The 22285-nt window shown below is 42.9% G+C and overlaps 1 protein-coding gene across 1 annotated transcript; it reads left to right on the plus strand.

The window, feature by feature from the left end:
- The first annotated feature begins 6793 nt into the window (after positions 1–6793).
- On the plus strand, positions 6794–20692 carry UBLCP1 (ubiquitin like domain containing CTD phosphatase 1). Its single transcript, XM_053377141.1, has 11 exons — positions 6794–6896; positions 7996–8175; positions 8921–9012; positions 9989–10074; positions 10159–10274; positions 10527–10625; positions 11728–11765; positions 12073–12171; positions 13054–13170; positions 17552–17679; positions 19629–20692. Exons 2-11 carry the CDS (start codon positions 8022–8024, stop codon positions 19654–19656), a joined length of 957 nt encoding a protein of 318 aa, XP_053233116.1. The 5' UTR covers positions 6794–6896; positions 7996–8021; the 3' UTR covers positions 19657–20692.
- The last annotated feature ends 1593 nt before the right edge of the window (positions 20693–22285 follow it).

A 22285-nucleotide genomic window follows, 5' to 3' on the forward strand; every position in this document is an offset into this window, starting at 1 on the left:
TGTCAGGCACCCTTTGTGCAGGCTTTAGAGCAAAGCACAGGCTTCAGATACATGAATATGTAAGCAAATTGCACTAACAAATATCCACAACCAGCCAGGAGGATCAGGCTAATCTGAGGTCATGCACATTCACAAATATCAATGATTTCCCCAAAACAAAGTTAATACGAACGCCTTGATTTTTAGAGGAATGTGGGGGAGGGGAATGCTGAATTCTTCCACACCTGTGGCTCGAGGTTGGGGAATAATTTCCTCGCTTGCCGAATCTGGAGAGATTATTTGTAATAACAGGGCTTTTTCTTAGTGTGACCTAAGGCTCATTCACACTTTCGCTTGAACATATTGTTTATCAATTAATTCCTCTGGATCTGAGAAATTGTTCCTCTGTGGCTGTGCCTTGCAAAAATCAGATCTTACCTGCTGAATCAGATCTTATCAGGTGCACGGAAAATTAAAAAAAGATACTTTGATTACTGGGTGTCTTAGTAAGCGGGTAAGCTTGGATTTTCACAAGGCACAGCTGCAGAACAATAACAGCTCTCAGACTCAGGGGAATTAATTGGTGTACATTCTGATTCTTTAAAAAATGGGGCAAGTAAAAGTGTGAATGAGCCCTTCTACCCACCCACCCACCCACCCACAAGGCTTTGATAACAGAAGGGTGACCAGCTAGCTATTTCTCATGCATTCTGTACTCATGATATATTAGGATTTGTATGATTTTCCAAGTGCTATAACAAATCATATTCCCATATTTGGCAAGAAGGCAAATTAATATTTCCCAACCTGAAACTTGTCAGGATTCCTTTCTGGAAAAGGTTTTTGTTTAGAAATGCGGAACTCTTTCAAAAGGGAAACCAGGCACACAGATTTGCAGCCGTGTATCATTTGAGAAGAATCATTTATTTGTCAAACATTTCAAAGGCCTCCTGCAATTTTAATTTGTTGCTGCCATGATGTTTGCAGCTATAATTTACCCCATTATTAACAGAGTTTTATATAAATTGGATTTCTCAACTTTTCAGCGTACGATAAAAGAAAAGAATCACTCCTTCTCAGAAACAAAAGCTCTGTTGATTTCTGAAGAATAAAAGCTTGCAGTATGCAGAGGAATCTCATTAAAAGTTTCCAAAGATTTCCTCAGAACTGAGAGATAATGTGGAGGTCTGATGACAGTGCCTGGACAAAAGCCATCACCTTAAATTAGTCAGAAAGGAAATTCCTTTGAGGGCATCTGAAAGAGGCAGAGAAAAATGTCATGGAAGAAAATGCACCACTGTAACTGTTATCACTGGAGAGAAAGTTTGAGCTCTCCTTTCAGTTATTAAAATATGGAATATTTACGCAGGGTAGAGAGCCCTTCATGGTATGAACTAGGTACTTAAAAACAAAGGGAATAGGATATGAAGGACTAATTTAAGCTATTAAATTAGTTTCCAAGAGTGAAACATCGGAAGTGTAAAACATCGTTTACTCTGTGGATAGAACACCAGAAGTGCCTTGCTGGATTGGACCAGAGGCATAGCTAGCACAGCATCTTGTTCCAACAATGGCCAGATACCTCTGAGAAGCCCTCAAGCATGGCATGTGCAAAACAGCCATACTCATGATCCCCAGCAGTGGTAATTAAAGGCACATTGCCTTTGATACTTGAAGCAGTACATAGTCGTCATGCAAGTGTTAACAGTAAACAAGTTTGAACTCCATGGGGAATTTCCTATCTACCCTGGTGTTTGAATCATCAGACATGGCAAATACTTTGAACTTCTCTGGACTAGAAAAGTCTTCTCCTTTCTGACTCAGTTGCTTTTGTAAAGCAGAATCCTACTCTAGCAGAAAGTATTTTTTTAAAAAAATATAGTGAGATTTCTGCACTTTAACTGCTCAATCACAGGTACAGACTAGCATTTGTGCGTCTTCTTTTCCATTTCTTTTAATTGTTAGAACAGTTTTTCACAGAGGAAAAATCACAGACAGGCAATCATTATTATTCATTTGATGGTATTGGTTTATTTATCGTTTAATGCCAGAAAAGGCTCCTAAGCGGCATACGAAGTATAAATACCCATAACACCAGTATTAAAATATAAACATTCATAATTAAAATACACAATAAAACAACCCTAATACAAAACATGGGCTAAATCTAAACTCGCTGCTGGGGTTCTGCAGAGGATAGTGGAGCAACAGTAGCCATCCCTGCGATGGATGGTGTGGATTGGAAGGAGGACGGTCAGGCCCAATCCCTGTGCCATCTCGAGGGTGGCTCAGGGATTGGGTCTGGATCAGGCCTGATGCTGGCTGGTGATGGCTATGACATCAGTTTGGGATCTGGAGCAACTCAGCTTAGCCCTGCCCCTTCCTTATCCTGGGAACACAAATTGCTCAAGGATCATCTTCTAGTCAAGCATCCTGTTTACATCAGTAGCTGGCCAAATGCCTCTGGAAGCTCACCAGCAGAGGGACGGCCAGTCCCTGTTGTTTACATTCAGCTCTGATACTGGGCAGCACACTGCCTCTGGACAGGGGCATTCCATCCAGCACATCAGCTACTGCTGGAACTGTCAATTTGTCAAAGGTAATGGCCATCACTGCAATCTGGAGTAAATCAGGGGAGGGGAATAGCTTCATTATTAGCATAGTTATGAGGTAATCATATACAATGCCAAAGTAATGCATTGTATATAACATTTTATAAACACATTACAGTGTAGGGGCAATTTGTCAGTGTACAGCTCTCATCACCAACAGGTTTTTACAAAAACAGCAGCCTTACCTTGCCAAACACGTTTCCCCCAGCCACATAAAATATGAAATGTACATGGACAAGACATGCATTTTTCATGCTTAAGGGAAGGGCAGAAGTTTACAATGTACTTAAATTCCCTCAGAATTCTCTCTTTTCTTTTCATCTCTTCCAACACAAGATTCCTAAGGAAAGTGAACCTTTTAGCTTAGGCATGAGGAACTTGCAGCCCTTAGAATATTGTAGGACTTCAGCTCCCATTAGTCCCAGACAGCATGGCTAATGATCAGGGATGATGGGAGTTGTAGTCCAACATCACCTGGAGGGCTACTAGTTTCCCATCCATGCTTACACTGCTGAATCCATGTACAGCTTGCATGATATACAGGTCTGGATAGTCCCTTGTGGTCCTGTATTAAGTAAAACCAAGGAAACACATATTTAAGATGTGGTGATGAAAATGGCATCTACCCAAGAAAAGAAAGGGGGGAAATATAGCCTTTTACCTTTCAGTTGCATTTAAAGTGTTGAATTGCTAAGGGTAGTATCCAGTGATGTTTGTTTACAGACAGATAATACGGTGCTGACATCTACAAAGCACTAGCACAACCAGTGTTAAACACATCTGTATGGCCTACAACTGCTGTGCTGGGGCGGGCAGGCTGCAGAAAAGGAGAAGCATTGCTTAAAATAGCCTCCCTTCCCATTCTACTGATGAATCCCTTCTGTCAGCAGAGAGACAGATTTGGACACCTCCCAAGGTGCAGAGGGCAAGCAGTAGCAATTTAAACAGTGATCTAAAACTTTAATCCGTCATAACTGGAAGAACAGCTTTCTCTTGTAAGTCATACAATTTTGAGGGTGATCATGAGATACACGAAAGGGACCCTAATATGCCATGACACATACTCAAATTAGCCTACAACTTCACCATGAATAAAACAGTTCATGCCTAACTTGGAACCTGATCCAATCCACTGTCAAAAAGTAAGCGAAAGGGATAGAAATTGATTTTAATGGCTATTGTGTCAAAACTAGGCCAGGCTGTCCCTGTTTTCAGGTGATATTCAGTCACATACCAGCAAATTCAAGTTGATTTGACACTTTTGTGATGGCAAAATGTACTGGAACGGTAGAATACAGATTGTTCAGCACAACTTTATGTGACCCCATTGCAAACAACTCAGAATGAATGCTAAATAAAGAGCCTGTTATCTTTGTTGTTGTTGTTTAGTCGTTTAGTCGTGTCCAACTCTTTGTGACCCCATGGACCAGAGCACGCCAGGCACTCCTGTCTTCCACTGTCTCCTGCAGTTTGGTCAAACTCATGTTGGTAGCTTCACGAACACTATCCAACCATCTCGTCCTCTGTCGTCCCCTTCTCCTTGTGCCCTCCATCTTTCCCAACATCAGGGTCTTTTCCAGGGAGTCTTCTCTTCTCATGAGGTGGCCAAAGTATTGGAGTCTCAGCTTCAGCATCTGTCCTTCCAGTGAGCACTCAGGGCTGATTTCCTTAAGAATGGATAGGTTTGTTCTTCTTGCAGTCCATGGGACTCTCAAGAGTCTCCTCCAGCACCATAATTCAAAAGCATAAATTCTTCGGCGATCAGCCTTCTTTTATGGTCCAGCTCTCACTTCCATACATCACTATCTTACCTCCTGTTATCTTACCTCCCCACAAACTTTATGAAATCACATCCAAATACTCAATAAGTTTGTCTGCAAGAGATATACAGTGGTACCTCGGGTTACATACATTTCAGGTTGGTTACATACGCTTCAGTTTACAGACTCTGCTAACCCAGAAATAGTACCTCGGGTTAAGAACTTTGCTTCAGGATGAGAACAGAATGGTGCGGCAGCAGCAGGAGGCCCCATTAGCTAAAGTGGTGCTTCAGGTTAAGAACGGTTTCAGGTTAAGAACGGACCTCCGGAACGAATTAAGTATTTAACCCGAGGTACCACTGTATATTGTAGATTCCAGCATTGTATTACATTACAGTAGGCAACTCTCAAAACTGCACTCATGGAATAAACCCAAGTGCCAACTCCATGTCATACCTACTCAGTTGCTACACTTATGCAATGGTGCATAAGTCAAATTGTACCCAGGGCTATCAGTTTTGAATTTCTAACATTACTGGCTTTAGCTGTCCACTAAAACTCAATCCAGCTAATAAAGAGATGGTGAACCTGTTGATTTGGGAGTAGATGGACAATCTGTTGAGCAGGTTCTACTCCCTATGAAGAGCGAGTGCTCCTGAACACAATATTGCTGATCATTTCTCAAGTGGCAGTTGTGGCAAGGGATGCTTTACCAGCTAGGTCTGGCATACCAGCTGCACACTCCTCTACTACATAGGTGAGGAACCCATGGCTCTCCAAATGTTGTTAAATTACAACTCTCATCAGCCTTTTTGACTAGGGCTGATGGAATCCAACAGCTTCTGGATAGTCACCTCTGTCCAATAGGCAGGCCCTCTCAGAGGTCCAAAGAGGCCTGGGCTATTTCATGTTTTTGAGGACACATTCACCATGGACTAATATTGTGCTACTAAACTATATTTTGATGAATATTTATGAAAATCTAAAACTCATTAATATGATAAAATCTGTATCAGTTAACCAAAAATGCCAAATTACATACCTTGTTTGCTTGAATTTGCAGCTCTAAGCTGACAGTGTATTGCATTTTTGTCCTATGTACATAAAAACAAATTGTGAAACCTATCAAGTGTCAAAAAATTAACAAGGGTCTAAATTTGAGGCCCCCTTTGAGCTTTGGGTCCAGTCCAAATGGCCCCCTTATCCCTCCTCTGATATGTCCTTACAGGAGTAAAAAAAAACCTGTATCCTCCATCATTCATGCCATACCTCTAACTTAGAGCAATATGTGTAAACTATTGCTGCTGTCCAGGAATGTTCTGGTCTAGAATGAAGCAACCACACTGGCTTCCAGATGTTGTTGGACAACAACTCCCATCACTGCATACCATTGGCTAACCTTGATCTATTCCACAAATAGCTTCAAATAGTTTCCAGGCATCATTCATATGGCTGGTGTTGAACTTCAAAGCCCTACACCACCTGGAGGAAAGTATTCTTAGTAGTGATGGTGCTTCTCTTCTCTCTGACCTGTATTGTGTTCCACAGACACTAAGCTTCAGACCTAACTTCTGAATGAAGCCCTTTTCATCCCTGAACTACCAATGAGGACTGCCCTTAGAAATGGAGATATCAAAGATTTAATACTGTCGTGGTTGAGTAACAGCATCCACCCTCAAACAAACAGTAGTAGCAAAGGCAAGATCCTGCTCTCTTTATCCTATTTTATGGATTGGGACCGGCAGGGCATCTGTGAAGGAAATGTAAGCAGACTGGGTGTTTTGCATGAGCTACCGGTATTTTTGGATAGAAATCCATACCATTCTACCTGCCCCACGTCCCAGGTTACTAACTCTGGACTACATTGCAGGGTTATCATATGGAAAGTTACTTGTAAGTAAGGGCATAATCACACGAAGGCAGCCATCCTAGCGAAGTTTCTGGCAAAACCTGCATATGACCTGCTTGGGTATTAACAAATCGCTGGTGGAAGCTGATATAGAAACTTCTAAAGGGGCTCAAGATCACACGGAAACCTGTAGCTATCGGGACCTTGGTTCTCTGTAGGGTGTCCATCTGTTTGTGTGTATGTAGGCTATAATTTGGGTCCACCCCGTCTGGGACTGAGACGCAAGAGGGTGAAACGAGCAGGATCTGCTGGAGGCAATAGGGAGCGACCCTGCAAGCCCTGGTGCTGCCACGGCACTGTCACAACCTACACTGCGGGGCCGTCGGGAGCCCCTCATTCCCTTTGATCTCCCCAAGCCGCCCTATTCACTCAGCCGCCATGACACGCTCCGAAGGCTCTCACTCCTGCAAGGGTAACTCGGAAATCCCGTCTGTGTGTGTGGGGGGAAAGCCAGACGCGAAACCCGGGCTGTCCGCTCTACTTTTTTCCCCTCGCTATATCTCTGTGTTGCCATCTGGCCCCCTCGCCACGTCCAGGTTCCGAGAGCGCGAAGTGCTTCCGGTTCGCGCGGCGCGCGAGCTCCGGTCGCCGGGTTCTGCTTCCGGCGCGGCTGGTTCCTGGGACGCTCTCTTGGGGGTGAGGCGGGGCGGCTGCTCCTCTTTCTTCCTTGGGTCCGGCCGGCGCTCGGCGGAGCTGCGGGAGCCCCTATGGGCGCAGCCCGCAAGTCTTCCAGAGCGGGGCGCCTTTTCCCCCTGCCCCGCCCCTCTCGGGCACCCCAGAGGCCGTGGGTGGCACTCGGGGGGTAAACATGGCCAGCAAGGAGCGCCCTACAACCGCCCCCAGCTCCTCCAAGGGTCTGCTAGTGGAAGCGCGAGGCTCGGACCCTGCGGGGGGGGGGCGGCGGTGGTGGTAGAGGGGACCTAATGCAATGCTCCAGACCTCCCTCCCTCCCGTGCACACCTGCTGGGAGCATTTAGGACGCAGCCCTCGGTGCAGCAGGAGCCTGTCTGCGTCCCTTAATTTATATGAATTGCGCAGCGCCTGCCGTTTTACGCAGAAAGGGGCGATGAGCTTCCTCGGAGGGAAACCCGCCGCCTGGCCCGGCTCCTTTCTCCAGTCCACGTGCACGTGGGGAAAAGCAAGTAACACCTAGTCATGCCGCTGGAGGATCTAGGCCAGTGTCGCCCACGGCCAGCTTGCAGCAGTGCTGCGGAGTTTCAGGCAAGAGGCTTTCCCAGCCCTGCCTCGAGAGGCCAGGGATTGAAGCGTTCAAGGCACTGTGCTTCTGTTTCTGAGCTGCGGCTCCTTACTGAAGTGGAAGGCTGCAGTTGGCAGAGTTTTGGTCTTCGCACCTCTTAAATATGCAGGAGATCCCCCCCACCCCCATTAAGAGTTTGGTAATTCTAGTGTTCTGAAACAAGGCAGCACACACGGTTTTTAAAGCTTGCAGATTATCCAGTCAGGTGGCTGGTGTGGACATGAGCAGGTATCCCTTGGGAACTGGTGTCTAGTAATGTAATATATTACTGACTTACACAGCTTTTTCCTTTGCTGAAGCGTCTTGACATATCTTCCAATTTATACAATCTCTTCCAAATTTATACAAAATGTCACAGATGTGGACCACTAATTTGTTCAGAATGTCGCAGCAGTATTTGTCTGGTTTTCCAAGTAGAAGTGAAAAAAAGTTAAAATGTTAGAATGCTCTTGACAATCATTTCTTCCTTCCCTGTAGGTATATTTTGAACACATGTTACAAATATGGCTGTCTCTCTTATTATAAAATGGGGTGGGCAGGAATTTTTGATAACCACCTTGTCAGAAGAAGACACAGTGCTGGATCTCAAGCAGTCCCTCAAAGGACTTACTGGAGTGCTCCCAGAGCGTCAAAAGCTTCTTGGACTTAAAGTAAAAGGTAATATTTATTTCATGCTCCACCTTTCTTTCACTGTTTAGTAGGGTTGCAGAAACAGACCTGGTTGTCAAATTGGCCAGCTGCTAAGGCATATCTGCATATCTGTTGCCTTTTGTCCCAGATCCACACTTTCTTCTTGCCTGGTCCATGTGTTAAAATTGTCATGGTGGAGAGAAGACTGACTCCTACACTTGGGGTGGGTCAACTTAAGGCTTCCATCGTCCTTAATTTCCTTCTCTCTCTCTTTTTCTAGAATGACCCACTCCTGTGCTAACACACACTTACAAAGCAAGAATTGAGAATCAGAATATGCAAAACTAATCTGTGTTAAATGATCTGATGTGTGCAGGTGGCAAGGTTTTCCCCAGTCCAGAATTTCTTGCAAGAATTTCTTGCAGGCATCAGGTTGGCCACTGTGAGACTAGGATTCAGCACACTCTTCTAATGTTTTTTATGAATATCAGCAAGTATTAGGTGACCTGCAAAAAATAGGCTAGGGGTTCACTTTTTGTTGTTGACACTGCACTTCCAGGAGGGAGGTGGGAAGCAGAAAGAAAGAACAAACTCTGGATTGTAACCAGCAAAGTCGTCCTAGCAGAAAGACTTCTGTTTGCTCGGTGGGACTTCCTCTCCTTCTCTCTACATGTGCCCATGCTAAATCTGTTCCAGTGGGTTGCAGAAAGAAACAGCTGCAGAGGAAATCACTCATTTTTGCTGAGGAAGCTGTAATCTGTTTATATTGCAGGCAAGCCAGCAGACAATGATGTTAAGCTTGGATCACTAAAATTGAAACCAAATACTAAAATCATGATGATGGGGACTCGTGAGGAAAGCTTGGTAAAATACATTTTTCTATTTAAAACACACAAAAACTAATAATTACAGAAAACATAATTATAATAAATACATGTAATTGCCTAGAAATAATGTAGGGTTCATGTGTATGTCTGAGAACAAGCAGTGTAATTAATTTTCTGATTAAATGTTAACTGACAAAAAGTTGTTCAAGCCAGAATTTGGCCTGTATGTGGTATGAACTGAAGGTGTTCCAGGAGGGGTACTCAAATCGTGATTGCAGGTTTCCCACAGCATCTGGTTGGCTGCCAAGAGCAGGATGTTGGACTATATGGGCCATTGGTCTGATCCAGCAGGCTCTTCTTACCTTCTTAAATTCCTTTAACCAATTGATTTTCTACCCTCTTGCCACCAAAATAACTGCATTCTTCCAAAGCCGCCAAGAATGTATAGGTTGTTCACATTTTCTTAATTTGTTTCATCACTGATTCCTCATGTTTATATTTTCCATTTTTGTGGGCTGTCAACTTGATCAGCCACTTTATTCTCTTTCTGTATCCTCTTTAAAAAGTATCCAAATGCTGCTTTAAGCAGTGTGTGATGTTTAATTCTGAATGTTGCTCTTTGTTTAGACAATGCCTTGGCAAAAAGCAAAAGTACTTTTGAAGGGCAGGGGATGGAAGCAGAAGTATATCTCATTTTGTTTTTCTGTACAAGAACTTTCAAATACAGCCGTACCTTGGATCCTGAACTCCCTGGAACTCAAATGTTTTGACTCCTGAATGCCGCAAACCTGGAAGTGATTGTTCTGGTTTGCGAACATTCTTTTGGAACCCGAACATCTGACGGGGCTTCCGCAGCTTCTGACTGGCTGCAGGATCTTCCTGCGGCCATTCAGTAGCCGCAATTTGGTTTTTGAACGTTTTGGAAGTCGAACGGACTTCCAGAATGGATTCCGTTCGACTTCCAAGGTACGATTGTAATAAAATAAGTTTTCGGTGTTTTACTTTTGTTTTAGGAAGATGTCCTTGGGCCACCGCCTGATAATGAAGATGTAGTCAATGATTTTGACATTGAAGAGGAAGTGGTTGAAGTCGAGAATAGGTGAGTTTGTTGCTGAATAGAGAAATAATTGGCTGGCTTATCAATATGCAACAGCTGCATGTCATTTATATTGTTTGTTTTTAGGGAAGAGAATCTGCTGAAAATCTCCCGCAGAGTTAAGGAGTATAAAGTGGAAATATTGAACCCTCCGCGAGAAGGGAAGAAATTGTTGGTCCTGGATGTTGATTATACCCTGTTTGGTAAGTAATATACTTCATTTTCAAGACATTATTCCCTGGGCCTGGTACCTGCTGATTTCATGGTTCTTGGCAGCAGACCAGAGAGTTGCTCTCTGGGTATAGGTAGGTTCATTTGGGTTCCAGTGCAGTCCTGGGTGCTATGCTCCCTTGAATGGAGTGTAGGTGTATGCCAGAGCACAGGTAAGGAGAAAAGATGCTGGCATTCAAATAAGGTTTTAAATGACTAATATGAACTGGCTGACTTTCTTCTAGACCATAGATCATGTGCAGAGACTGGGCTTGAGCTGATGAGGCCGTATCTGCATGAATTCCTGACATCTGCATACGAAGACTATGATATTGTAATTTGGTGTAAGTTATTTACTTCACAAATTGAAAGTGTTTTCATTATGCCTAGAGATGCATTGCCACTTGTGACGTAGGGATCTCTGCTGGAGATGTTGTGGACTTGATCTGCATCTTTTATGCAATGCTTGATGCTGTATTACATCTCTCAAGCCAGCAATCATGAGAGGTAGTTTAATGGAGGCTTTAGCCCTTGCGGGACAGTCCACACTGAACCCCTGTGTGAATGAAAATCAATACTTGATTTAAAATACCCTCCTGAACAACTTGATAAAATACTCTCTGGGGCAAGTACTCTGATTCAGAAAATGGGTTATGAATCCCTGTTGGTCGTAAACATGGGCTAGGATCCAAAGACCTACTTAGGTAATCCAAAGCCTTGGGGATGCCTAGTAGAGTGATTGTGAAACTTTGCCTTGCTTTAAATGAAGTTTGTCATGCTGCACTGGGACTGTGTGTGCTACTGTAGGGGAAGTTCAAATCAAAGTCTCCCTTGAGTGTTCAGAACTTGTTGCATGGTCCCTAGGATCTAGGACATGAGAAGGAAAACACACTTAATGCCAGCTGTTGAAGCACTTTATTTGACACTTACCATTTGTTTGTGTTCTTGTTGTACAGAAGTAGATCTAATGCTCCCCTCTTCTCCTTGTGTCAAATTGAGTGGTTGAACAAAGTAATGCTGTATTGCACCCCCATTGTATTTTAAAAGCTTTTTCTTGTTTATATATTAAACATGGTGTGCTTTTTGTTCCAGCATCTTTACAGTAGCTCACACTAAAAATGAGCCACAAGGTATCCAGATACCTAAGATAAGCAGAGCTCAGATAAATAGGAATACACACTATTACAGTGACTTGGTGGTAGCATTGGGATTAGAGAGTGACTCCCTGGGCAGATTCATGCAACTGTTGGATGAGCTGCTTGCCACAAATATGCGAATGCAGGTGAAACTGAAGAACAGTTTAGATGAGAGGGACTTGCTGCATTGAAAACTAATTTGGAGCCTGCATTCATGATTAATTAGCTAATACCCAGAATAGGATAACATGGTATTAAAAGATGCCTTGAAAATACTTCACTTGAAAATACTTTGTTTATTCCCTTTCAGCTGCTACCAATATGAAGTGGATTGAAGCTAAAATGAAAGTAAGCCCGATGTGTAAGCTTGTGTGTGTTTTGATTTTCTTGTGTTTTAGAATGTTCTTTGTGTGATCTGCTTCACAAAATGATTCATAGTATTTTAGTCATAGCATAGAACTCTGTTACAAGTGCTAAAATTGGCATGATTAATACTGTGGCTTTGGCCCTAAGTTCCCATGAATGCCTCCCTCCTCTTGTGGAATGCTCCTACTGGTGACATGCAGAAGGAGAGGCAAATTATAGGAGATTGGTAAACTACAGCAGGCGATGAGCCAGTGTGCAAAATGTCCTTAGGTATTGTTTTTCATTGCAGGAGCTGGGAGTGAGCACCAATGCAAACTACAAGATAACCTTCATGCTGGATAGTGCGGCCATGATAACTGTGCACACACCAAGACGAGGATTAATTGATGTAAGTGTCCTCTCACCAACCTCTTTTTTCAAGGCAGGAGCACCCACCCATCAGCACCCTGTTCTAAAGATCAGTGTATGCAATTCAGATTTCAGTACAGTCGTACCTTGGAAGTCGAACGTTCAGAAACCAAAGCACGGCTTCTGATTAGCTGCAGGAAGCTCCTGCAGCCAGTAGGAAGCTGCAGAAGCCCCATCGGACATTCAGCTTCCAAAAATAGTTTGCAAACCAGAACAGTCACTTCCGGGTTTGCGGCATTTGGGAGCCAAAACGTTCGAGAACTAAGCTGTTCGAAAACCAAGGTACGACTGTATGATAAAATATGGAATAGGTTCATCACACTAAGAGCAACAGTTCTAAGAAACCTGACTGGCTTTTTGCCACCTGTTGAAGATTCCTCTTTCAACAAACCCCCCAGATATTTTTATCCCAATTGATATCTGCACTCAATTTGAAATAGTTTTTATATATGCAATTGTTATATGGGTTTATTGAATTGTGAAATTGCTTTGAGTCACTCCATAGGAAGTGGTTCATACACAAAATTAAGAAGTAAGCATGCCAAGCCATACATATAAAAGAAATAGAGCTTGGCTTGCTTGCTGTGCTGGCTGGAGAAACAAGGACTTTCTGCACCAGAACAGGTTGTATCCAGTGAAGTTCTCCTGTTTACTCAAGAGCTTCCCCCAATGCTACAGGACTTTCTCCCTTCTTCCTGGGTGCTCCCACACCTGCTCCCAAATCTGTTCTGTGGTTTTCCCCATCCTTCAGGAGCACATTTCTGCAAATAATCTTTATACAGTAAAAGCAGAATACTAATGGTAAATTCTGTTGTTGAAATGCTGTTTCACTTGAGGTTTTCTTACAACTTCACATCTACAGGTGAAACCCTTGGGTGTCATATGGGGCAAATTTTCAGAGTTTTACAGCAAGAAAAATACTATTATGTTTGATGACATTGGACGAAATTTTCTTATGAACCCACAAAATGGACTAAAGGTAATGTTTAGAATTTGTTTATAAATGCCAGTTTACCTAGTATGGGGTGTTAGGGGAGGGGTAATACGTCTGGTAGGGGAGAAGTTGTGCTCTTTCTGGGGTTGTTTATCCACCTTCGCTCCTCACCCCGCACTCAGCTCTCACCTGTGGCTCCTTGAAGCTGTCGGCATGTGACAGTGCCCACATCCCAGCTAATGTCTTGACTGGCTGGCTAAACCAGGTGAGGTAGCCAATGGGTCTCAAATCCCCAGAGAGTTAGGGACTTCCTTCATATGAAGACAGGCTGTGGCCGATTGAGCAGATGAGACTGATAGTGGGTCCATTCTTTCTCGAGATAGATGGATGCCAACAGCCTAGAGGAAGAAAACTCAAGTGGGTTGAAATTTGGGAAATGGTGCCAATGGAATGGGTCTTTGATCCTGTTTGCACTACTGCTGGTTGGGTGGCAACATGCCAGTATCTGTATTCCTCACTGTGCCATCTTGATCGCAGCACTTCCCACGTTGTTGTATGAAAAGAATTACTCTTCGAATGAATATTTTCTGTTGGTTGTGCAGACCATCCCTTTCCTCGTGGCTCCATGCACACATTTCAGCTTTTGGATTTCAGCCATTATTTGGAATTGCTTTGACCTCGGAAGTTGTGCCACTCACCCTTTGGGATTATCATATATTTGTGATCTTAGATCATTCTACAAGGAGCTGAGAGCCAATGTTTCTGGCTTCACAATCAGCCTATGAGGCAGCGTAAACTGAGAGAGCCTGACTTTCCAAAGATACTAGATAAAGTTAAAAGCCAAGTTAGTGTTTGAATTTCTCTTATCCAGCCCTGCCACTCTGGCCACTGCACCGCATTGTTCCTGTGATAAAGCACTCATAATAGCTGCAATGGTCTTTGGAAGCTTCCCCACCCCACCCCCCGCCATGCCCCAGTGCATGTGAAGACAAGGTGTTTTGTAGTGATCTGGCAGTTGCTTATCAGAGTTATGATGTGGGGGTATTTAAGAGAGCTAGAAGTAAGTTGTCTGCAAAAACGTAGGCAATTTGTGCTTTAGTACCTAGACTAAAGGTATAATGTAAAATAATGGAAATTTGAAGACATAGTGTTTAGCATTCATACTTTAAGGTGCGTAGGGTGTGTCCAAAGCATTTCACATTGTCTCAGTAGTTGATTCCTGCCAGGTAGTACTGTCATCCCCATATTGCAGGCAGACATGTGCTTACATAACAACTTGTCTAAGGCCATTCAGTCAGTTGATGACAGGAAAGAGTTAAATAAGGAGCTTCACATCTCAGTCTCTTACTGAGGAGCCCTGTGTATGCCTACTCAGACGTAGGTCCCCATTTAGACCAATAGAACTTGCTCCATAGCATCTTAACTGCTATTCTGCAGTGGCCTTCCTATTTATACCATTGTGTTTCCAGTGGTAACTGTTTTCCCTTTTTATGACATCAGTGGGCATATACAAGGTGGCAGCAGAATATTGTTGCTTTTGCTGTAATGCACCAGTGGCAGAGGCCTCCGTAGGGACCTGTCAGAAGTATTACAGACCTCGAGAGAAATGTGGCCTGAATGAACTGAAGGGACAGGGTGTACCCATTCTGAAATGGTTGTCAACAAAGTTACATGTCAGTGTCTCTTCTTTTTTCCCCCCTGCCTCCCAAACATCTCGGTGTTTTTGGAAAATGTTTGTCCTGGAAAAGACATCTGGCTCTTGTGGTACAAGTGTTGCCCTTTGTAAAGTCTCTCTGCTTCTTGAGAAATGGTGACAGATGAGTGGAAATTGCTTTAAAAGTGCTGTTCAACTAGATGGAGGCTTGATGGAGTGCACCGCTGACAGAGCGGTATCATTGCCTCCCCCTGGGAAAAGAGAGCCGGTGTGCTGCAGCTCAGACTTTTATTGACAGCAAGACAAATTGGAGGTGACCGTTTATGAGAAATGCTGCTGTAAAAGGAATCGAGATCAGATGTTCTACCAGAGGCAACAGAATTTAATCAGCCATTCCACATGGGATTAACTTATTGTCCGCAGGCCTTTGATAAATGTGACAAGTGGTGCTTGGAATGAGCTTTAGAAGCCTCTCAGAAGGACGTGGTCCCCACTGTAGACTACGGTGACAAAGATAACAGCAATTGTCTTTCCAGCTTAGTTTTTGTGTACCTAGCAATTAAGTATGCACAGAGTGCTCTTTATTTCCTTTTGGACAGAGTTCTGGGATAAACTGAAGCCTGAAACAATGTGCTGTCTGGCAGAGCGCATGCTTTGCTTATGGAATGACCCAATTCAGTCCCTGCCATCTCCAGTCAAAAGGGTCTTGGGTGGTAGTGCTGTGGAAGAGTGCTGCCCTGGCTTTTGGCAGCCATTGCCACTCAAGAGTAGATAATAGAGGTTATGCTGCAGTTTTGGCCTCTCTTACCTTGGAGCAAGCACCATTGAATTCAGTAAGACTTCTGAGTATACACGGTTAGGATTTTTGCTGTTAGCTCAGCATATTGTATTAATTTACATGGCCCTTAACAACTTTGGTTCAGGATACCTTAAGGACTGACTGTTTCCTTATATCTCTGCCTGATCCCTGAGATTTTCATGGGAGTCTCTGTTGGTGATCCCCATGATGCAGATGCATGCCTCAAATCGACCAGGAGCTATGCACCCAGTAGTGTAGTTCCAACTGTGGAACTCCCTCCCAGATGAGATAATAGCAGTCCTCCTCTCCCTATTGAATTTCAGACACTTGATGACCTTTCTATCCCAGCATGCTTTTGATTGTCATGTGAGTCCTATTTTACTTTTTTTTTAGCTGCTGCTGTTATTTTAAGCTTATTATTATATAACAGGTGCATTTTTTTATTGATCTGCAAACTGCTTAGAAGCCTTCATCTGTGGTGAAAATAAGAAGTTATGAGTGTATCACACTTTCTGATACCCTTATAATTTCTAAGATTTCAGGTTGGGGTCTTAGCATGTAACTAACTGAAGTATGTAGAACTGAGACAATCACATATTCCTCCCCTGTCCTCTTCTTCTGTTTCCCTTGTGTCACATTTTCAGTTGTAAGCTCCTCAGGGCAGAGGGCCAGGTTCTTGTACTCTGTAAATAGATAACTAGATAGATAGTAATCTTAATGGAGGATGCCTGGGATTAGATCTTAGATCTTCTGCACCCAAAGTGTGTGATCTATTACTGGGTAAAAGGCATACCTGTTGCCTTTGTAGCTTTAAAGTTTGCTGTGTAAATTTCACTAAGTGTCGTATTAGTGATTAGTCACAGTCAAGCTTCCAATCAGGGTACTTGACAGGGTACTCACCATTTTCTATTGGGAAACAGCAGTTGACAGTGCTGAGTGGGTTTTTTAGTGGATGATGAATGCATGGTGCGTATTTTCTTTCTGCAATGGGAGACTGTAGTTCTTAAGACTGGAAGAAACAACGTTCTTTGTGTATAGGCCCCAGAAGAGAGGGCTGCATCTGGGAGACTGCCTCCCTTCCTGGCAAGCGAGATCAAGAGAAGCCCTGCTTCGTAGAAACACAGCACAGTGCTTATGATGATGGCAGGGAGAGGAGTAGAATGTCATGTAGAGGTTGATGCTGGAGGACTGGAGGTGCTGGCAGCAGTGGATTAGGAGGTGGGAGGGAAAGAAGCAAGATCTGCAGGTGTGAAGTGAGACCACTTCTCACCACCCTCTGACTTTTTAAATGTGTGGACATACTGATGCATCTGCCCATGGCTACACTGCAGTAGAAAAATTACATGTTTTACTTTTAGAGTGGCTTTGCATTTAGGTGACACTCTATGAATAATTGTACGTGAATAGTCATCTTCATGTTTCCCCATATAATAACCTCCTTGTATAATATATAGAAGCCGTAATGTAAATTCTCAAAATACAGCTTGCCTGTGTTGTGAGTTCATGTTCACATGGAGGCCTGATTGGCTCTTTGAAGTAAAAAGAGCTTTTGCTAGTTTGTTTTTAGCAGTAAGTATCCTGCAACAAGGAGAATGTTGCCCTTGAGTTCAGCAGCTGCTATGCTGCGATGGATGTTGCTAGAAGCAACTCAGTAGTTCATAAAAACATTATTTGCAAATACTCTGAAAGGTTGATTGTTTGAGCTACTGCGTGGATATCAATAGGACAAGGGGGAAGGACAAAGTCCATTTGCAAATAATACTTCGGGCTTTTAGAGTACATTGCAGGTCTCTGCAAGAAGGGAGGGATGGAGCCTGCCTGGCAAGTAGAATGGAACCAGCAAACTGAACCAAAGGGTCAGGTTCTTAGACAGGTTCTTGCAATATTATCTGCTTCACATGTGAAGTTTGGGTATGTTCTCTATTTTGCTCTTTAAGATACGTATCATTTACACCTGGTTTCTTTCTCAACAGATAAAACCCTTCATGAAAGCACATTTAAACAGAGATAAGGATAAAGAGCTTCTAAAACTTACTCAGTATCTCAAGGAAATAGCAAAATTAGACGACTTTTTGGAGTTGAACCACAAACACTGGGAAAGGTAAGGATGAAATGCTGTTCTTGTTCAGCATTGTGCTTCAACAATATCAAATTTCGCTTCCTGCTGGCACAATCTGAACTGATAGCAACTCCATTAGCAGAGGTGCCTGAATTAGTGTTGGTTCAATTTGTTAGCAATTTTGTGTACGACTTTTTCATATGTTTAGGAAAGTGACAAAGACAATACCATAGCAGGGTGGGATCACCATAAAAACACAGTAGCCAGTATGTCTGCAACCAGGGTTTCCCTAGTTACATATAAAACAAATAGTCCCAATGACCTTGGTGGAATCTACTTGCTGACTCAGGCTAGAGAAGTCTGTGCGTCTCAAAATTCTGCTAACCATGCATTGTACGTGGCTTGGCAGTCTTGGCTCTGTACTTGAGAGTTAACTGCAGTTGACTCCAATGAAAATGCATACCAAGCATTTTCACTTGGAGAAGGAGCTAACATTAAGGCATTTTCCTTGAGAACTGGACCATAGCTCCTCCTTCAGTCAGAATGCTTCTAAACTTTGGACCACCAAATTTTCTGTTCCTTTCCCCATTTTGGTGTGAAGGATTTGACCTTAGGGATCTCGGTTAGATCTCTGTATTCTTATGTATAGGTAAAAGGTTCAGGTAAAGGACCGCTGGACGGTTAAGGTAAATGGTGTTTCCATGCGCTCTGGCTTCTGTCACTGTATTCTGTTGCGCCAGAAGCGGTTTAGATAGGTGGGCCACATTATTATGTATACAGGAGGGTTGAATTGTGAACCAGCTCTACTTTTTAAAGTCTCTTTGTAGGTGGAGAGTGCAACATTTTTACTTTAGAGCAGGTGTGCCTGACATAAAGTAATGCAGCCTTCTCCATCCCTGCAGGTGATGTTAAGGCTCCAACTCCCATCAAACCCAGCCAGCATGGCCAATAGACAGGAGTGATGGGAGATGTAGTATAAAATACCAGGTTGGAGAAGGCTTTGTGAATAGATGAACCATTCAGGACTATGAAACCAGCACTAGGCTGTAGTTTGGAAGGCATCTGTGCTATCGGCAAGGGGTTGATCTTTTGAGTCCTGCAAACTGACTGGTGTTCAGTCCAGATCTATGTGCTGTGTTCGCTATTGAGATCACCTCCTGATAAATTTTATATTTACTTCGACATTTATTTGTTGGAAGCTCAGAAATTAGAGGCAAGAAGTTGCTCTTGGTCAGTAGACATTAAAAGTGCATCTGGGGTAATCGGCTGTAGATGTGTGACTCACACCTGCTCTGCAAAGCAATATTATCTGGTCTTGATGGTTCTAGCACATTTTAATCAGGCTGTGGTTAGAAAATGCCTAGCACTTCACTCAAAGTTGTAAGTGTGAACATCCACATTCATCTTACAACGTACTTTCTTATGCCACAGTTGCTAAAGTAACTGATAACTCCTGATAACACATGCTCAAGGCATAAATCTGAGCAATTTGGACATGATTTAGACACTTTAATAATTCGCCCTCTTTTTGAGTGCGTACTGCTTTTCCCCCACCAGCTGTAAATTTCAGAATGCTATTTAGACATCTCAGTCCAGATCTTTTGAGATAATTTTTTTAATGCCCAAAGGTTTGTTTTACTGGTTGGATCTTAACAACAAATGAAAGATTTGTGCTGATATTTTAGAATATTAATATGTGCTACTGCTGAAAAATGCTCTCTTAAAATTCTAGGGCATATGAGCAGTGCATATTGCCTAACTCTTTTTATAATTGATTTATTTACTCCTGCTACCCATCAAGACTACAACTATTTCAGTAGAGGAGGTGCTGAAAGATGAGGAAATAAACTAGGATAGTACTATGAATGCTTTCAGAACATCAAGAATCTATTGTACCAGTAATTCCTTATGTTTTAAATGCACACCATTGTATATGGCCCTGTGTATGTCGAATCCTATTATAAATGTTTTATTTTTGGCTTTTTCTTCAGGTACCTTTCAAAGAAACAAGGACAGTAGCTTTATTTTGTGACATTGAAACCAGGCGGAACATAGAGACCCTTTGACCTTTCCTCTTGTGTAAGCTAGAATAAAGTAGTGCTGGACACTGACTTAACCACCCGAACAACTGCTTATACCTGGTCTTCCCGTTGGTTTGCTCTAGGTCTCTCTGTCTCTCTTCTGAAGATCGCCACTAACAACCGAAAGGGAAAATCATTTGCGTTTCCCTTCCTCCCTTGCATTTATCTCTGGGGTTACTATTTAAAAAGCAATGTCATTTGTACTGCTACTGTAGTATCCCCAAAACTTTAAAGACCACATTGTTTGGAAATGGGGTGGAAACCCCCCACGTTCAGACCAAAAAAAGAGGAAAATCCCCCAACCCAGATATTTACTATGGAGCCAGTTTGTTTTTTCTGCATTCTCAGTTCTAGAAACCATTTCCCCTTCCCTGTTTATGGTATTTAAGTCTATGAACTATAAGATGTCAAATTATGTATTAGTATGTCAAGTGTTCCTTTTGTACAAAACAGTTTTAAGGATGGAAAGCACCACTAGAGGGCGAAGATACCTTCATATGTGGATTGTGATAATAAAACTGTTATGACTGGAGAGAAGAGGAGGGATTTGAAAACAAAACCTTTTAATGCTTGGTTGAAAAGCATTCCTTTTTTGTTTTGTTTTTTTGTTTAACAACAACAAAATCTAACCAGAGTAAAGGTTTAAACCTGAAAAGAGCTAAGAGCCTAATTCCTTAAAGCATGAACATTAGCTGTTCTGTTCTTGTTAAATCTTGTCAGGATACAAGCTCTTTTACTGGCAATATTCAGCCACAGCTGTTCTAAAGTGTCACTTGTGCTGCTTCAACCTGCACTGTGGAAGTGTGATGCGCCTGCTGTCTTGCATTGCCGACAGTCCCTTGTCATGCCATTCTTGTATTTGAAAGCAGATTGCTCCTTTCAAATAAAGATAGCATATATTGTTCTTAAGGAACTATAGCAGGTCTGCTAATAATAATGATGATAATAATAATAATAAATGCCTTTTCTTAAAACCCGTGTTCCATTGTTTTCTCAAGCTTCAGTACAAACAAGGCCATGAGTCTCATTCTCTACCGACTGAAATATCCATGCCCTGTACTTATGCCACTTTTGATTCCTGATTGGATGTATAACAAAGTGTGCTGTGTGTATGAGGGTTTAAGAGGGTTTGGAATGGATTTTAGTCCTTATATCTGCTAATATAGCGTCTCTGGTGGAAAGTCCCACTTCAGTTGTAAAAATGTTCACCTTCTGTTCCGGGCTTCCTCAACCTCTGCCATCCAGATGTTTTGAGACTACAATTCCCATCACCCCTGACCACTGGTCCTCCTAGCTAAGGATCTTGGGAGTTGTAGGCCAAAAACATCTGGAGGCCGAGGTTGAGGAAGCCTGTTCCATTCTTTAGAGCTACTGAGAAGCTTAATAAGGAGTTCTCAAGGTGTGTTTTATAGGACTATTCAATAGGCATTTCAGGAATAACAGATAACTTCACAGAGTAATTACAGTTTCTGGCTCAACTCAATTTGCATCATTTAGTAAAAGGTGGAAGAGAATCCCTTCGTTGCAGTGAGGAAATTACTTGGAAGCAATGAATGAGTAACTTTGTTATGCACAATTCAGGTGCCCATTCTTAAACAGTGACCATACTGGGCAGCTTTATGACGGGGCACTTCAAATGTTTGAGAAATGAGCTTAGTTTTACTATCACCAAACATCCATTCTCATTCTGTTCCAGTGGCAAATCCAAATGCTTTCAAGGTTTTAGCGGTGCAGATGCTCCATACTGTGTATGTACAGAGACCTCCACGTGTGCATGAAGCATGGATGCCTTAACATAAATGCAAGTTCTCTAAGCATGTGGTGAGGCCTTACCTGGTCCCTCAGAACTACTAGACCTGACCAAAAGTCACAAACCTTTTTAAACTCACCAGATTCTTGCCTACTTCAGCGTGGTTCTGCCAGAGGAACCAGAAGCACATTAATCAGAATCAGAAACTTGACATCAAATTCCCCATGGTGCAAAATTTGACTGACTGTCACCAAATTTGCTCTTAACAAATTAGTTCCTTGTGAATGGTGGCAACAAGGGCCGTAGCTCTGTGGTAGACATAATAGTATCCCACTATAGTTTTGTGCGGAGTCTATGGCTTGCCTTCACAAGGTCCTAGGTACAATATTCATTTCCAGCTAAAACGAGCAGGAGGCAGGTGATGTGAAAGACCTTAGCCTGAGTCATGGAAGACAGCTGTCAGAGTAGACAACAATGAAGGTGGTTCCATAGAATGAATGGAGCACTGCCGCACCAAACTCAAGTCCCTTCCTCAGCCACCCACTAACTGCCTGCCTCCTTCCTTACACCCAGTGCAGAAGTTGCACTTGTCAGCCTCAGTACTGCTGCCTTTGTGGAACTTAGCAGCGAGAAGGAGGGGGACAAAATCGTTGCCTAGTCTTCTGATTAGTTCTGGATCCACAGAGTCTTTGGGTCTGGCTGCCTACTGTTTACCTCCATGCCTTCCACTCTACCAGTCACAATGGGTACCAGCCTCCATTCTAGCTTAGATGAACATATAGGGCTGTGGGCTCACTGAAATTAATGGGTATGGCTA

The sequence above is a fragment of the Podarcis raffonei genome, chromosome 2 (assembly GCF_027172205.1).
Source record: "Podarcis raffonei isolate rPodRaf1 chromosome 2, rPodRaf1.pri, whole genome shotgun sequence".
NCBI classification, from domain to species: domain Eukaryota; kingdom Metazoa; phylum Chordata; class Lepidosauria; order Squamata; family Lacertidae; genus Podarcis; species Podarcis raffonei.

Bases quoted from the DNA above. Each gene is read 5' to 3' on its own strand.
- UBLCP1 (XM_053377141.1), top strand. From the start codon at position 8,022: ATGGCTGTCTCTCTTATTATAAAATGGGGTGGGCAGGAATTTTTGATA. The intron at 12,172-13,053 runs GTAAGTGTCCTC...TCACATCTACAG, and splicing joins CAAGACGAGGATTAATTGAT to GTGAAACCCTTGGGTGTCAT. The intron at 13,171-17,551 runs GTAATGTTTAGA...CTTTCTCAACAG, and splicing joins ACCCACAAAATGGACTAAAG to ATAAAACCCTTCATGAAAGC.